This window comes from Vanellus vanellus (genome assembly GCF_965231255.1).
Source record: "Vanellus vanellus genome assembly, chromosome: 13".
Taxonomy (NCBI): Eukaryota; Metazoa; Chordata; class Aves; order Charadriiformes; family Charadriidae; genus Vanellus; species Vanellus vanellus.
This window is the reverse complement of record NC_138918.1, coordinates 9,934,823-9,950,316: the sequence shown is the minus strand read 5'-3', so window position 1 is coordinate 9,950,316 and position 15,494 is coordinate 9,934,823. Positions and strand designations below refer to the sequence as shown.

Sequence of the window (15,494 nt, the reverse complement as noted above, 5' to 3'; positions counted from 1 at the left end):
AAGGTCTACTCTTAAAATTCCCTTTGTAGCAACGCTGCTCTGCCCACAGGTCTCATCCCCGGAGGGGTGGAAGCTGCGCACGCAGAGCAATCATACTCTGAAACTCTTTGGATACGGGGCTGGCAGGCTCTGGCCTCTCTCTCACTGCTTGTTGCAGGATGCTAAATGGGAATTTTATATTAAAAAGCCAGAACGCTCCCCAGGTGTTAAGTGTTTGTGGAGCTACACTTAACTGGTGAAATCTTTGCTGTTAAAACTCAACTTCTGTGAAAAACTGGATTTTTTTAAAAATAAAAATACAATTGTATAGGCTGGAGTTTGTTTTAAGCTTTTAACTAGCCTACTCCGTTTATGATTTTCCATTAAAAGTTCAGATTCAACTTTCATTCTGACACAGACATATTAAATCTCTGATGTCCAGCTATGTGTTTCCCCTGTGGCTCCACAACTTAGGTCTCACAGATATATATACACACACATATATATGACAGTTGCAGGTGCAAATATACCAGGCAAGATTCCATCATGAAAGAGTAAAAACTGGCACTGTTACCCTTGAACTGCACTTTTCTTGCACAACAAAATTTGTTCACAATTTATCTACTTTCCTGCTAGTGTCTTTAGTTCTTTTTAATCTTGTCAGGCAAATCCCAGTCTCCATGACCACTGACAGATCCAACACTGAATACATCTTTGATGGTATTTGGCCCTCACACTTGTTGCTAAAAGCATTGCAATAACTGAGCAGGAAAGACATCTCATTCAGAACATGGAGACAGCTAGATGCCGTGCATAGAAATAAATTAGTTGTCGGTGGGTATAACTGGTACTGTGGTATATGGTTTACATTTTGAGGACTGATGTCTTCTGTCTCTAATAATTTTCTTATATACCAAATTTGTTAATCTGCTTTCAAACCACATGTGGTCTTTTCTGCATATCACAACAGAAACTCAGCTTGCAGACTCTTTAATATAAATACCTAAATTCTTTCTCTGAGTCACTGGTCATTTCTCCCATTGCTGGAAAACAAATCTGTTTTTTTGCCATGAATCATGAAAAGTCTTGAGATGGCTCTGACCAACCAACAATTGCTTATGAGCCACAAAACTGGAGGCAAATGGGTGGATATGGGTATTCACAAGGAATACCTAATCTCTGGCTACATGTTTCTTCGTCTGCACTAATTTTGACACTAAAGGGTTTTTACCTGGATTAAAAAATGCAGAATCCAGGAGGACGTGCCATCTCCCAGATCCAGATGTGTGTTTTCGCCTGATCCTGCTTCCGTTCTGAGGTGAGACCTGGTGTACTGATCCCATGGGTGCCCTCCACAGGCAGGAAGGTCGGGTGGGTGGGCTGGAAGGGCTGCCATGCTCTCCAGCCAGTTCTCTTGGCTTGGAGGATTGGGAGGGACAGAGCCCAGAATGTGAGTTTGAGCATATTGATCTGCAGCTGAATATTGTGGATTTGTTCTTCAAAAGTCCCGGTCCCCCCAAAAGACTCCTTCTCAGACAGTCCCATGCGATCAATCCATGTAATTTAACTTAGTCAGTGTCTCATTTGTAAGCTCAAGCGTGTGTTTTCTTACAGTTTCATGCAGAGTGCAGCATCTTGCTGGTTAAATTACAGTGCAAGCACTAATGATGCATACAGAAAACGTGCCTAGAGAATGCAACTGGATACGTCAAATAAGCCCTACCTTAGCTCCTGTTGAAGCATTCCTTTCACTTGCCTAATTTCCTGAGGAATACATGGACAAGACCCCTGCAAACCTCCAGATGTACATTCAGTCCTTTGCGTTTGTTGAACTAGGGATGAATTTAACCACCTGCACGTTTTTACCTGAAAGAATTCCTGGACTGTTACCGAGCAAAGTCTTCCCTATGCTCACCAGAACAGAATTTCTGTTCCTCTACAATTACTGCCTCATCTAAGAAATGAGCTTTACTGTATTTGCTTTCCTCAAGCTTTCCTGTATTCATAAATATTTACATTGGACATTTATGTTTTTTACCATTTCAAATTGGCACTGGGAATCAACTGAGGAAAACGAAGTGCTGCTGCACAGTGCATTTATTAACATAAATGTCCAGCAAGTGGCACTGCAGGACCAGGTTTTCCGCAACCCTGGCTCACAAACTGTGCAGTCAAAGAGAGTAAAGGCAAGCATGGGATGTGTCCAGACTTTTCTGCTCCGTGAAAAAAAAAGTAGTTGTAGAGCAAGTGGGAAACGATGTGTGGTGACGAAACTGAAGGCGCAGTGCAAGGAACTGGGGAATATACCAGCTGCTGGCTCTGGAACTGGCCCTGGCACCGAGCTGGCTGTTATCAGGGGTTTGCCAGAAGAAACGAGCAACATTTCTGGGAACTATTCATTAGCACTTACTGGATGGGAGGTGCCTGTGAAGGCTTTGCGCTGGGTTTTGCTTTCAGGAGCAGAATACTGGGTGAGGTGAACCATGTATATACAGCATTTCCTATGGGCTACTGACTTACTGTACATTAATTTTGCATAGAAAATCCAAACCCCAGACTGGAAAGGACATCAGTACAGTCTGAGGAGTGCCCATAAGCTCAAAGATTGTTTCTGTAAATGAGCTATGGATTTCTGCGAGTCTGTGTCAGTACATCAAAAACCACCTCTCTGTTTTCCCAGTCTCACCTGATAATGAATAAACTATTATCTAAGAAAAATTGGTCAAACAGACAAGTAACACTACACTTTTTGGCAATATAAATTGTAATGAAACCCTTATATAAGATGATAGAGGATTACTTAAGCAATCACTTAAAGGTTTTGGCTCCTCCTGCAATATTTGAACCCAATTTTGGGTTACTCATGCTGTACTGTGCCAAGCTAAATCAATGCATACCCAATTTTCCTATTAATCTAGATGAAAACATGCATAGTTATATCAGATAGGACTGGAAAGGAATGAACATGGAAAGCCAATCTGCATTTTGAAGGGACATAAAGCTGCATTTAAAGGTATAAAACAGCCTTTCAACGGGATTAGGAAACCATTTCCTCTATGATGTGGCTATTTTATAAATGTCTCTTGTGGGATCATTCATGCCCTGAAGCATCTGTGCCATCCACTGTTGGCAACAGGACACTTGACGAGGCAGACTGATCTGGGATGGTAATATGCAGCTATGGATGTAGCGTGAGCCGAGAGGAGGTATAGCACCATCCCATAGGGCACAGGGAACAGCCACAGGATCTCACAACTGCTTCAACCAGGTCTGACAAATTTTTTTCATCATCCTCTAAGGGCCAGATACCACCTCTTCAGTCTTTCCAATGGCTTTTGAAAACAGCAATTAAAAATATGCACTCTCAAATGTTTATTCTGGCAACAACGTAGGACGGCACTCGATAACCTCTGGCAGCAGGCAGAAGCAGAAGATGATACACACAAGAACACGCCATAACAACATGGGAAGGCATGCAGCAGCACGAGCAAACAAGTGAGAACCACATGTCGCAGTACCACAGATGGCAAAACAAGACACCACAGGACAACTCGGAATAGCACAGAACATGCCACAACACTAGATAGCATGCAACAGCAAGAACAGCGTGGAACAACACTTGACACCATGCCACAGCGTGATAGATATACCTGGAAAGCTGATAGAAATGCCTGGGGAGCAATGAGAGATTCTTAGCAGCAGGAAATTCCTAGAGAGATATGGAAAATGTCTAGAAGGCCATAAGAAATTCCTAGAAAGTTACAGGGGACTTCTGGAAAATTATGGGAAATTCTTAGAAAGCAGAATTGAATTCCTAGAAAGCTGTAGGGGGACTCCAGGAAAGCAAAATGTGAGTTCCAAGAAAGTTGGCTAGAGATTCCTAGAAAGCTGGAGGGAATTTCTTATGAAGCAAGGAGGAATTGCTCTAAAGCAATGGAGGAATCCTGGAAAGAAATGCACAGTTCCTAGAAAGCTGTGGGAAATTCTTAAAGAGCAGAAGGGAACGGCTGGAAAGCAGAAGGGAATTCCTATAAATACTGCACAATTACTAGAAAGTATCAGGGAAATTTATAGAAAAGCATTAGGGATTTCTTGAAAGCGGTTGGAAATTCCTACAAAGCAAATGTAAATTCCTAGTAAGGTGAAAGAAATTATTGGAAAGCAATGGGAAAGTTTCCTAGAAAGCAACATGAAATTCCCCGAAAGCTGGGTGGAAATTCCTAGGAAGCTGGAGGGGACACCCCCAGAGATCACTAGGAGAATCCTAGAAAGGCATGTGAAATTCCTAAAAAGACATAAAAAAGTGCAAGAAAGCAATGGAAAAATCCTGGCTGCGCTGTACATCCTGTAGCTCCTAAGGACCTGGGGGAAATTCTTAGGAAGTAATGCTGAGAAAAGCACAGGAGAAAATCAACCTCTGTAAAGAGTGGGGGAAAAAATGAAGCCAGAAAGTAGATAGGATCAGAGCCCATATCCTTCCCTAAACGTAACTAGTACCTAGAAGACATCCCTAATTTGAACTTCTCCTAAATGGAGAGGACCAGTCGAGCCTGAATACCTGCGTTGTGGAACTGAGCATCCCGGGAAGAGAGCTGGGGGAACTTCCTGACTTGGGAGGCCCCTGACCTTGAGACAGATTTTGACAAATGATGATGAAACTCAGGGAACATTTCCAGCCTGGGAAAGTACTGTCTGTTAGAGACTGCCACAGCAACAACTCTTCACAACACAGGGCAGGGAAAAGCCAAGGGCATCGAGGCAGGCTGCAAAGAGCGCAATGTTGCTTGTGTTGCTGGGATGAAACAGTCCTGCCTGGTGTGGTGGGACAGGCACAGAGCCTGGAACAGGAAAACAGATCCAGATGAGCTAGGGTGAAAGTGAATTTGGGATTATATAATAGTTTGGGGTAATCCAGTTTGATTACTGGGTTTTTCAAAAGTTCAACTGAAAGTTATGGCAGGAGGAGAGAAGCAGCCCAAAAATTAGACCTTGTTGTGGATTCTTGTTTGGAATATCATTTTAGTGTTTTATTTAACTTGGTGGAACATTTCTCGCTGCCATCGAACCCAGACTGTGTGATTTGGCAAGGACTTGGACAACCAGCATCTTGCCTCCGAGAACAATTTAATCCCAGAACCTGAAGGTGGGACCCTGGGTTGGTCCAGCTGCAACATCACAACAGCAGGAGAGCTGCAGAGGGGAAAATGCTGCCGGAGACAGCAAAGCTCCAGGACTGGGACATTTGGAGTCACCTGGTCATTGCTGGACTGCTGGTTGACCCTGCCTACCGCAGCTGGACCTGCTGTGCTCCAGTGTGGGAAACGCTGGGCTGCCCACCTTGCAGAGCGCCCTGGATGGGTGTCCCTGGCAGAGCTGCCTGCTCCTGCCGCTCCCTGGGGCACAGATGCAAAATACTTCTGTTGGTCTTCACTATGAGCAAGAAGTGATGCCCTGTGCAGTATCAGCTTCTATTTTTTTGGTAAGTATTAGCTTAATTATCTTTAATTCAAGGATTTGCAGCCTGCTGCTGGAAGGGCTGTGAAGCTTGGCCATACTGCATGTGCAATAATGCAGACCTAAAAATAATCTCCTGTAGTGCGAAGTATTGCTTGCTTGCTCCACTAACCTTTACAGGCAACAGGCTCTGGAAGGTACCATGCACACTCTTCATCATCAACATGTTCTGCACCAGAAAGCCACAAAACTCTGCTGGTATAAATTAAACAGTTCTTCTCCATCCATCAGTCAGGGACTGGGCTGGAATATGGGGAAGGATCCATTTTATGCTGGGACGCAGCGCTGGAGTAAATCTGTAACACCAGTTTAGGAGGCGAGAGTGCCACCTACCAAGCCATCTGCTAAGAAAATCGTATTATCTGCAGTTTCATCCACTGTTGCTAGAAATCACTGTAGCACTCATCTGTGAAGTTTTGCTGCTAATATATCTATTTGTATTCTTTTTATCCATCCACTCAGAATTAATTATTGCTCAGATTAATTTCATTCTAATGAATCATGCTGTATCACTGGCTTTATTTCATTTCTAAGATACTAATTAATATGTCAAAGCCATCTTTAACATTAAAAGTGCTGTCATTTTTCCTGTGACTTGCCTTTTGATTCATATATTCAACTTCAGTTTTTCTGACGGCCTAAAATGTCTGTCCAGTGTGGAGTGAAAGAACAAATGCAAGTTATACAGTATTTAAAAAAAAAATGCATATGCAAATGAAGCATAAATTGGGAGGCAATGGCCCAGTCTTTATTTTCGTGTTGATATATTAGTTTATGTGCTATTTCACATGGTAGGTCCTCAGCAATCAGCTGTATAGGGTTTTTATATGCATGGATTAGAATATAAAATTCAGCAGTACTTCAAGTGTCTACATTTGTCCGTGAAATGATCAGAAATTTTGAGATATTTTGTGTCTGTTGGTTTAGTTTAGGTGTCAAAGAAGGGGTCTTATTGGTTTGCTGTGGATTTCCTGGCATCGTTCCGCCGTGCCGCAGGGACGAGGCAGTCGGAGGAAGCATTTTTCTTCCCTTAGAGCTCTCCTCTCCTCTCAGCTATAATTTATTCTCATCATCCTCTGCAGTTTGGCTCTCTACCCACTCTGGAGGGAAGTGTTGGAAGGGCAGTAATCCCCCTCCTACCCCGAATCCGCGGCAGATGGAAATCCCAGAAAGAGAAGGGGGGAAATTTCAGGCTTCCCTGCTTGAGCCATCTCCAGGGTGATTTAAGATCCCATAATGAGCTTTGGTTTGACGGAGTGGGTCAAGCTGCGAGAGGAAGGGTCACTCCACGTGTTCGTTGTGGAAAACTTGTCTTTCTCTGGACCTGTGGGAGTGAGTGGGTGGAACTGGAAAAACCCCATAAAAAGTCACTGCATAAACTCTGCTGATTAAATAACACAGTTATTGGCAGCATCGTACCAAGCTTAAATTACCCATGGCTCCTGCGTGGCAGGAGGCTGGGGACTGTTTAGCTGACAGTTCCTGCTCGGATCCCCGGCTACAGGTTCGGTATTTCTCTTTCTTTCCTGTCTTCCATTTCTTGCCAAAAAGAGCTTTTTTGTTGTAAAATCGGCGTGTGTGTGTGTGTGTGTGTTACAGCTGAAACCAACCAGCTTTGCTCTGGGTTCGCACTGTGAATGTAGAGAGGGATTACTGGTGAAGGAAGGAAAGGGGAACAGAGCCTGAATGGGCTCTGAGCGGGAGAGCTGGAGTGAGGATGGGGGGGAACACCGCTCCTTTCTCTTTACAAACAACCCGATGATGGTTTCCACCACTCCTAAAGCTTGTGCATGCAGAGCCCTGGAGAGATTTTTTTTTGGCGAGTTTACTGCCTGATCTGCCGCGGAGCAGAAGTCCTTTCTGCAGGTTTCCTTCACTGGGGTGCAGGGGTGGAGGTGGGGTCTCCCGGCTGGCACCGGGGCTGCGCTCCCACAGTCGAACATTGGTTCACTGGGAGGGGAGATGCTGGAGGAGCAGCAGTGCCTGGTCCTGCCTGGTGAGCACCCCGCAGCCAGAGCATGAGCTCCAGATCCCAGGAACCAGTAGCACTGCCCATCAAATCCTTCCCATTTGCATTACCCTCTGTGTCCAGCTCTGCCGCTCCCTGCATTAGCTGCCTTGAAAAATTAATTTAAATTCAGGCTTTCATAAATGGTGTTTCTGTTTGGGGTTTTTTCACTTTCCTTTTCCCTGACAGTGTCCACACTTCTGCACATACTTCACTGCTGACCTGATACCCCGGGATGATTTGTGCACCAGTTGCCATTGGAAATTGTACACAGAAACATGTTTTTTGAGGTCGGTTCTACTGAATCGCCCAGACTCTAAGGTCCAGCTGCAGATGGACATGCCTATAATCCACAGTCAAAGAAAAAAACGCCCACACTCAATCCTGAACATTTAGGCCTCTTGCCGTCAGTGTTTTGGGACTAGAAATCATTTCTCTCACTGATGCTTTCTCCCTGCTGGTGAATCTTTATCATTCAAGAATGAGCTTGAGATCCTTGGAGATGTTTTTTCTTTTAGCAGCAATGTAATAGTTTTTTCTGCTGCTACTCTTTGCTCTGTGCTTTTGTACTCACTACTGTGGTTTTCCCTGTGGAATGCCCTACATGATAATATCAATTTAACCACTGTGCTTCGCTGGTCTTTAAGAGAGTTCATAGCTGTTGTTTGATTTCCAGGAATCCTTGATTTTTCTGAGAAAGTTAAATTGAGGCTAAAGATATCTTGGCTTATTAGTATAACCAATTATTTAGAAACCTGACAGCTCTTTTAGACATTATTTCTGATAACGTGCCTCAGCTGATTTCCTGTTTAATAAATCCCATGCATGCAGACTCAAAAAATAATCCTGAGAGTGGCGTGAGTATAATTTGTATCCTCGTATTGTAATATTATTTTGTAAATTAAGCTGCCTTTCTCCAGCTCTGGTATGTGTGCTATTTTGTAGGTTAAAGCATGTTTATCTCTGAATGGAAGATCTGGATTTTGTTCAACTCTGATTTGGTCTTCCAGTAGCTAACTTCTGTTTGGATGAAAATCATTTGGATCAAGGTGCTACTCAGTATTTCTATTTTTAAATCCTTATAGGGCCCAAATAAGACTTCCTCCAATCAGAGTCTCCTGGGAGGAGCAGGTGCCTCGCAGGGTGGTAAAAGAGATGCAAAAGTTTTCCTCTGCTGGGCATTGCTTTGATTCCAGCATCAGTCAGTAGTGATTGAAAAGCATTAAATAAAATTAAAGAGCTGTTTTATGTGGGTACCCAGGGAGAATTAAACAAGGTCTGTGCTTGTTTCTGAATCTCCAAGAAACACCTGCACCATCATTCTGCTGCTGGCAGTTTTAGGCAAGTCCTGACCTGGACGAGAGCTGATCCTTCTCACACTGGCTGGAGGCTGGTTAGCTGGAGAGCAGCGAAAGGAAAATTCACCCTATACTTTGCATAACTGACTCCCAGAATCATGTCAATCGGCTGCCTAATCCCACCACTAAATTTACCTAAATAATAGGGGTTTAATGGATTTCACTTTCGTTCCTCACCTGGGTATGACTATTAAGTCATGAAAGTTTTAAAAGCTTACAAATTAGCTGAAGTGACAAATGAGTGCGGCAGGGTGCCCTGCATGGAATGCTGGTGTTCGAAACCTGCGTGTTGAAGTGGGGTCTCAGCTGAGCCAGAGACCTTGTCATCCCTGAACCGGTCACACAAACTTAGAGATGAGACAGGAGAGAGGTTCTGACTTCTGAAACAGATGCTGAATTGCCAAACGAATAATGACCAGAAGATTCTCAAAGGCTGCTGTGAGCAGGAAGCTAAAAGGCATTTTTTTACGTTGGATTCAAATGAAAGTTTTAAACCCTCACCCATATGAGCAGCATTAGTTTCTCCCAGTGCTGAATTTGGCCTTTTCCCTAGGAAAAGGTACTCACCTAGCAAAAACAAACTGAAAAGAAGAGTTCGCTCACTGAGCTGATACACAGATGTCTGAGAGCAGACTGCTCTCTCCTCTGCAACGTGTACCTCAGCGTTTCTCTCCAGTATGCCTCAAATATTGCGCTGTTTGTGTGCTCTGGAGTTGTGATTTCTTCTGGAATAACCCAGGATGGCTGTGGTAGAAAGCTGTTCCGGAGGAGCCCCTTGAAGTTGGTACAAATAAAATCAAATGTGCTCAGTGACTTCTTATGCAGGCAAAGTTCCCCTCAGCCTATGTATGGTTTCTACTGAAAGGCAGCAGCGTGGTACATTTTCAGAAGATAAGTATCACGCAGTAAACCTCACTTCTGTTGTGCTTTAAGAACAGTAGAAAAAGGAAAAAAAATCTTGAAACTAGAAAAAGGCAACTCACAATGAGTCTCATTAGAGACCTCTATTACCAAACAGCATAGGATTCATTTTCTTGTCTATTTTCACCCTCCTCTAGGGATGAATGATGATTAAAGGACACGATAATAAGAAGGGGGGAATGAGAACTTGCTGAGAAGCAGTAAAAAAAAAAAAAAAAAAAAAAGAGAGAAAGAGAGGAGGAAAGGAAAACAAGTGTTTTAGTTAGCTAGTCAAGGTTAGTACAGTACTGTATCTGCTCTGACATTATGAAAAATTATAGCTGGCACAAAAGCAACTTCACTAATGCTGAACCCTACAAAGTTTATCTTGACAACTTAGTGAGCTTATTTATTCTAGGAGGTTTTTAACCTCCCCGCGATGTCTTTTATGTTCATTTTCAGATTTTTTTTCGAGTAAAATTCCTACACAAAGGTAGCAACTTGCACCTCAGCATGTTCATCTTCTTTCGTTGCCCGTTGTGGGTAAGGTAAGAAAGAAGAATCCTATTTGTGGAAAGAAGGGGTCTGAGACTTAATCACTCTGGTTTTGGTGCTTACTACTGAGCTTGAAGGATTTTCGCAAAGGAGAAAACACGGTTTGAAGAGATTTTTGCGCGCAAGGGCGGCAGCTCACTGAACTGTTTTCTCCGCAGATACAAAACCAGCTGCCCGAAACACCGCATCTGCCATCAGGGGGTGCCCGCTCCGAGGCTCCGAAGTTGTTCCTTTGCCGTCCCCTCGCCTGATCGCGAACAAGTTAGTCAGGATGCGGGTCCCCTGGCAGCTACACCCCCCCGGCAACCTGGGCTTTGGCTTCCCCCCCGCCCCGTTCCCTCCCTGCCGACAGGCAGGGATAACGATGCCCTTCGCCTGTGTTAGGAACTCAGGGTTTAAGCTTAAGGGGGGGGTGACGGGGGACGCGGAGCATCCCGGCACAGCCCTGCCCCTCGGGGCTGCCTCGCTCCCCGGCGGGGCTGGCGGCCGCCTCCGCGGGGCGGCGCGGTGGGTCGCGGGGCCGCGGCCGCCCAGGAGAGGGAGCCCGGCGGCCGCGGCTGCGCCGGGGAGCGGCGGGGGTGCGCCGAGGCGGCGGGGAGGCGGCGCGGTGCGGAAGGGAGCGAAGCGCTGCCCCGGCTGCAGCCCGTCGCCAGCCCCGTCCCGCCCCGTCCCCGCTGTGCCGGGAGGGGGTCCCGACCGAATTCAACCTCCCCCCCTCTCCCCCGCCCCTTCCCTGCCCTGGGGGGGGGGTCGGGGAAGCCGCGGGTGCCTCGGCCTGCAGCCCGCCTCCTGAGCATCACCCAGCCCGACGTGAGGTGCCGGTACTTACTTTGCGCATCAATTAATTGAACTCAGCTGGCTCGCAGCGCCCAGGCGTCACGCAGCACCCCAGGCATCGGCGGAGCTCAGGACGGGGCAAAGTAATCCCGTTTGCCCTAAACTCCAGGACAGCCGCTCCAGAAACCCGGCTTTGCCTCTCCCCGCCCCGGCTGCCTGGCTGGTCGGGAGGTTATTCCCCGGGGAGGCCGAAAAAGCGGGGAAGAGGCTGCCCAGAAGAAGCTTCGCCCGACCGAAGATGTTAGAGGAGGTGAAGGGGGGTTGCTTTTTGCCCGCTGCGTGCCTCCATGCCTGTCTTTCCCTTGTCTTAATCCTTTAGGAAGGAGACGCCAGGCAGACAGACCTTTCCTGGAGGGGCGATGCTGCCGAGCCCTGCCCCGGGCAGAAGAAAGCCTTTGCCGCCGGGACCCGCCGGCACCGGAGATGCGCGGCCCGGGGCGGGCTGCGGGAGAGCGTGAGGAGCTGCCTCCGCCCGAGCTTTTCTGAGACGGGCGGGGGGGAGAAGCATGTTAGAAGCTGGACCCGGTCCCTGGAGCGCAGCCCCGCTGAGCAGGAGGTGGGATTATCGCGGGGTGGTTATGGAGAGCTGTAACCTGGCAGCGGAGCGTTGAAGCGACTTGTCCCCGCTGGAAGAGGAACCCGCGACGGGCACCGCCGGCGTGGCCGAGGGGAGGTCACTCAGGTCCTTCTCCTCCTCTCGCCCTTCTTTCTCCTTCCAGCGAACGACAGAAGAAAGAACTGGTACGTGGCTCTTGCCAGTGTTGGGAATACCGTGCCTTTTGCCTGGGATGATTTGCCCTGATGTGCCGCTTCGACGGGATGTACAAAGTGCGACTGGGACTGATCCAGCCAACAAAGTTTGCAGAGTGATTGGCGGGGGCCGTGGGATGGAGGTGGCTGGGCACACGCCGGCGGGGTCCGTCACGCACCTTCCGACAGTACCGACCTGCTGCTCCCTTGAAAACTAACTCCTGATGGTCAAACTCTGCCGGCTCCTGTTTTTACTTCTCTCCTGCCAATTTAACTTTCAGGGAAAAAAACACACACAGGCACCTGATGCAATGCAGTGTTTCTGTGTTGGTTTTGTATATAAGATTTGCTATGCAATTCCAAAACTAAAAGAGGAGGAGAGACGGCCCTGCATCCCAGAGCAAACAGAGAATCAGAGGTGAAAGGTAGGAGCCAGCATTTCTTGTTTAAATAAAACTAAATAACCTGAGCTACTTCTTACTGAAAACCTTTAAATCACACCTACTGTATGTTTATTTTCTTTGTCTTGGAAGTGTAAACCAGTTTGAAACAAAGCAAAGAATTTCTCTCTGATGCTGCCCCAAAACGGAGAACTGATGCATTTTGTAACAGGAGTGTACTGAGGAGGAAGGATGGAGTGTTTCATTAGTGAGACATTTGGGAAACTAAATTAGAGAGAAAAGCACCTTGTATAGTACGCTTCAGTAAATATGAAGGGCTAGTGCAATGGATGCTGGAAACACTCGATCAATAGCCTATTTAAGTGGGAATATATGCAAGCATGGAAAAGTGATTGCTTTCCTGTCTGTGGGGTGTATTTGCAGAGGACAGCAGCAGAACGTTTGCAGGTGAGCTGTCTGAATTAGGCTACTTCATGCCGGGGTGGTGCAGTGTGTTTCTGAAGGGATCGCTTAAAAAACCGGTCTGTAGGGTGGACTGTGTTTGTGCGTTTTCAGTTCCTGCTCATAGAGCTTTCAGTGTTGTTCAGGATGATTCAAAGTGGGTGAAGTCTGTCCGGGGGCGAAGGGACTGTAAGAAAGGACCTTTGGTCTGTTTGGTGATGAGTAATTAATGGACGTCTGATGTCTCTGATCTCTGCAAGGAAAGCAGCTGATGTCGTCATGAAAATCATGATATGATTTTCCCTCAGGAGAAACTATGACTTGGAACGACACCACTATGGACGGGGAAGGGTTGCTGGTGGAAAGGGACTCTTCCTTTCGGATCCTCACGGGCTGCTTCCTCTCACTGCTGATCCTCTCCACGCTGCTGGGAAACACGCTGGTCTGTGCAGCTGTCATTAGGTTTCGCCACCTCAGGTCCAAGGTAACCAACTTCTTTGTCATCTCCTTGGCCGTGTCAGATCTCTTAGTGGCAGTTTTGGTCATGCCGTGGAAAGCTGTGGCTGAGATCGCTGGTTTCTGGCCTTTTGGTTCATTTTGCAACATCTGGGTGGCCTTTGATATTATGTGCTCAACAGCCTCCATCTTAAATCTCTGTGTCATTAGCGTGGACAGATACTGGGCCATCTCCAGCCCATTTAGGTATGAGAGGAAAATGACCCCCAAGGCAGCCTTCATCATGATCAGCGTGGCGTGGACTTTGTCTGTGTTGATTTCCTTCATCCCTGTGCAGCTGAACTGGCACAAGGCTACAACCACAAGCTTTTTGGACCTAAATGCCAGTTTACAAGGTATAAGCATGGACAACTGTGATTCTAGCCTAAACAGGATGTATGCCATCTCCTCTTCTCTAATTAGCTTCTATATACCTGTGGCCATCATGATAGTAACTTACACGAGGATATACCGGATTGCTCAGAAGCAGATACGACGCATCTCAGCTTTGGAGAGAGCAGCAGTGCATGCCAAGAACTGCCAGAACACGAGCGGCAACAGAAGCAGTATGGACTGCCAGCAACCGGAGAGCAACTTCAAAATGTCCTTCAAGAGGGAAACGAAGGTTTTAAAGACTTTGTCGGTGATCATGGGGGTGTTTGTGTGCTGCTGGTTGCCATTTTTTGTATTGAACTGCATGATTCCTTTCTGCGAGCCTACCCAGCCCTCCAAGGGAGCAGAAGCTTTCTGCATTAATTCCACCACTTTTGATGTTTTCGTTTGGTTTGGATGGGCTAATTCTTCCCTCAACCCCATAATTTATGCCTTCAATGCTGATTTCCGCAAGGCGTTTTCAACCCTGCTAGGATGCTATAGGCTCTGCCCTATGTCTGGCAATGCCATAGAGACTGTTAGTATTAACAATAACGGAGCGGTTGTTTTTTCGAGCCAACACGAGCCCAAAGGGTCCAGCCCCAAAGAGTCTAATCTGGTTTATCTGATTCCACATGCAATTATCTGTCCGGAAGAAGAACCTCTCAAAAAGGAAGAAGAGGGTGAACTATCTAAGACCTTGGAGAAAATGTCTCCAGCACTGTCGGGTATCTTGGATTATGAAGCTGATGTTTCTTTGGAAAAGATCAATCCTATTACACAAAATGGGCAGCATAAAACCTGAACAGCAAGGTTTACCCAGCAAGACCCAATAGTGTATATTGTAATAATCTTTTTTTTTTTTTAAAAAAAAGATATACAAGATTTTTTGGTAAGAAACTAAGCTCTAGGGAGAAATACACATTTACAACAAGCCCAGAATTAATTTTCCTGGCGTTCAAAGCAAATTTAACATTTAAAACAACAAACAGGAAAAGATAGTGAAAATTGGTTAAAAAAAAGGATATTAAACTGTGCTGTTCCTACTGAGGAAAATATACAAATTTAGATACAGTGCAGTGACAAGGGAATTATTGCTTCTCTACACAGAGAAACCAACTTCTAGCTTAAAATGAGGCAAACGATAAATGTTAAGTATTTAAAGATTAATGTTTACTAGGAGTTCAAAGATTGCTGTGTCTTGTGATAGTGGGTGTTAACAGGTCCTAATTAAAGACTGAGGGATTGTAAAGGTAGGTAGATGCCTTCTTAAAATTATTTCTGACAAATAATTGAGCCTTATAACGAGAATGGTTATTTTTAAAGCTTTGGGAGGTAATATGTTGATACTGGTTTTATTTATTTATTGTTTTAAATTGATATTTTTCATATGTTATAACAGATCTAGCTTTATTTATGTTATTTAAGATGTCTAAATAATGGGATATTTTTGGAGTGTCATAACTGCATTTTGACCAGTCAACCAGTCAGCACTTTATTACAAGCTCTGATAGTCTGGAGAGCCGGTGAGGGGAGCAAAGGAATGTTAAGAAGCTCAGCAAGAAATGAAGGAATCAACAAAACCGATGCTGTGTGGAGTTCGTTTGCTTGTGGGCTTTTTTTTTTTGTTTTAAGTGGGATTTCTTTCAAAAGATAGGACCAGCGTTGACTGAGTTGTGAATTCTCTTCCCTTATAGAAATAAAAGAAATTGCTGCTATTTATTTTTAAAAGAAGTTTCATGTTACAAAGACTTTGCTAGAATGTCAAGTTTGTGGATCTGTAAATACCTTAAATACGACTACAACCTTAAGAAGAATCCAATTTGAGAAGAAAAGCTTCTTAGATAACAATTCTTAGCATATAATGTTTTGTATTTATGTAAG

General features: G+C 45.4%; 1 protein-coding gene across 1 annotated transcript; it reads left to right on the top strand.

Annotated features, from left to right (window-relative positions):
• Nucleotides 1-12,248: 12,248 nt before the first annotated feature.
• DRD1 (dopamine receptor D1) lies at nucleotides 12,249-14,415 on the top strand (the record flags this gene model as incomplete). The annotated part of the gene is made up of 2 exons (XM_082490123.1): nucleotides 12,249-12,326; nucleotides 13,052-14,415. Exon 2 carries the CDS (start codon nucleotides 13,060-13,062, stop codon nucleotides 14,413-14,415), a length of 1,356 nt encoding a protein of 451 aa, XP_082346249.1. The 5' UTR covers nucleotides 12,249-12,326; nucleotides 13,052-13,059.
• Nucleotides 14,416-15,494: the final 1,079 nt, after the last annotated feature.